This window comes from Austrofundulus limnaeus, unplaced genomic scaffold (assembly GCF_001266775.1).
Source record: "Austrofundulus limnaeus strain Quisiro unplaced genomic scaffold, Austrofundulus_limnaeus-1.0 Scaffold622, whole genome shotgun sequence".
NCBI classification, from domain to species: domain Eukaryota; kingdom Metazoa; phylum Chordata; class Actinopteri; order Cyprinodontiformes; family Rivulidae; genus Austrofundulus; species Austrofundulus limnaeus.
Window position 1 is genome coordinate 2640 of NW_013953024.1, and position 2204 is coordinate 4843.

Consider the following 2204-nt stretch of genomic DNA (forward strand, 5'->3'; position numbering starts at 1 on the left):
TCTGCATTTTACAGCCATTTGAAGAGCATTTTCCTAAATTTACAGGATTAATAAAACAACATAAGATCTCTATTTTTGAAGGTAGAACACTGAAAACCAGACTTTAACCTTTTATCTGWGATCATCCTTTCTTATTTTGTTTTCTGTTTATATACTGAGCACCAGTAGTTAGTATTAACTGCATCTTATGATACTGTTGTCAGAAAACCCATTGTATCCTCTCAATATTCATTAAGGTACTTTTATAAAGGCAAGGAAATGTTAGCAGAAATTTTTTGATGGAAATAATTCCAAAAAAATATTTTCAAGAGACCACCTAAATGTTTTCGGACCCCAACTTTGCGAACCACTGAAAACAGTTCTAACTCTGTCACTTCTCATTATAATTTAATTTTATTAAACCATTTTTTTGTTCAAAGTTGTTAAAAATGTGCAAAGCAGGCCAAGCTCACACATTTTTTTAAACCCTGCGGTAGCTATGAAAACACTATTGGAATTGAACAAACTGAACTGTTAAATTTACGTCATTATAAAGACCTGATGTGTTTGCTCTAAACTGATTTGTGTTAAACTTTCCTTTAGGATCATAGATGAGATTTTTCATAAGTATTTAATCTATAAATCTGCTTTTTGAGCTTGTTGAATTTGCAGAATTCCAGTGGTGTTTTCACCCAACCTCAGGCTTTTCTTGGTTGACCTGACCCAGATGAGTTGAAACTGAAATGGTCTATTTAACTCTGGCATGAAAGGCATTGAGTTTGTGATTATTAGAAAACTTTCATGGAGTCCCTAAAGTGAAACAAAACACACTGTGTCTCAGGTTTTTTTTTTGTTTGTTTTTTGTTTGTTTGTTTGTTTTGTCTGTTATCTGGTCTGAATTTCTTTTTCCCTCTGTTTCAAACCTCAGGTCCGCTCACGAAAAAACACGACGAGTCTACGTCGAACCGGCCGAGGGACGAAGGTATTTTAATTGCATGTTTTTTTTTCTTCTCTTTTCTTCATCTTGCTCCACTTTCCAAACTCCATGGGAGTTGCAGACAGAGTTTGCATCTGTAATAACAATCATCACTCTGTGTGCACATCACACTTTCTGATGTTAACTGCTTTCATTAAGGAAAATACCTGTTTTTCAAGCCATGAGCAAAGATTTAGATGAATAAAAACTACCTCCAAATACCCTTCCTCATCACAACAGCTGCTACTTGCACAGGAAGCTAATTTACTCTCTTTTCTTGGTTGCTATGTGCCTGATCAACCACACGCTGATGTTCTTGTTGCCCTGTGTGATGCATCTCCCACAATCGATATTCACTCCGCTTTCACCTGTGCCTTTTCTTCTGGCTCCAAATGGCTCATAAAATGCTCGGCTAAAATTACTGTTCTATACGTGACGTTATCAAATCATCTCCCTTTTCTTAAGGAAAAGCTGAAAATGTGTCGTTCATGTTTCTGCACACATGCTCAGACATGCAGTCTATATTGCACGGTTATAATATTGTTTTGTTTACGCTGCTTGTTCTCTTCACCAAAGCACATTTTCTAATTTGGCTGTAAAGCCATTTTTTATCTGCCACTGATGAAGGTGAAGGGGAAGGTTTTTTGTTTATCTGTACTGTCAGGAAAACATCTCATGAACCACTGGATGAATTTGAAATTGAATAGGTTTTGTTTCATTCAAGATGGCTGCTTCACCTGAACAACTTTAGTTAATACAAAAATGGCTGCAACTCAGACAGCTTTACCAATTTGGAGTTAAATTTTGGTTTAGTGGTAACTGATCTGATTCCACTTGTCTATTAATTCAGTTTGAGCTAGGGTTGTCCCATTACCATTTCTTTCCTCAAACCAAGTACTGATCATACAGAGTTCTGAATTAGAGCATGATGCAGAGTACTGAATTAGAGCATAAACAATACATAATGACTTTAAAATATATATTTATTTTATTTAGAACAAGTTGTCTCTCCTTCATTATATACCTGTAGCCCCTCTGGATTGATTTGATTTGATTTGATTTATTGATTCAACAGGAAAATATGTTTGTAAAGCCCAAGATTAGAACAAATTTAAAAGACCGGTGTACTTCAGTACAAGGAATAAGGTTGTGGAATAATCTGGAAAGTGGTTACAAAAATGCTGGCTCTCTAAGTCTGTTTAAGAAAATGATAAAAGCTAGTTTGTTGAAGAAATATGAATTCCTGTAA

The 2204-nt window shown here is 35.2% G+C and overlaps 1 protein-coding gene across 2 annotated transcripts in view; it reads left to right on the forward strand.

The window, feature by feature from the left end:
* Nucleotides 1-907: 907 nt before the first annotated feature.
* The window catches only part of LOC106531350 (neuroligin-2), a gene marked incomplete at its 5' end in the record, with an annotated part of 26589 nt that continues 25292 nt past the window's right edge, over nucleotides 908-2204 (forward strand). For both annotated transcript variants that reach the window (XM_014027190.1, XM_014027191.1), the window contains 1 exon segment: nucleotides 908-961. In XM_014027190.1, the coding sequence (XP_013882644.1) occupies nucleotides 908-961 (54 nt within the window).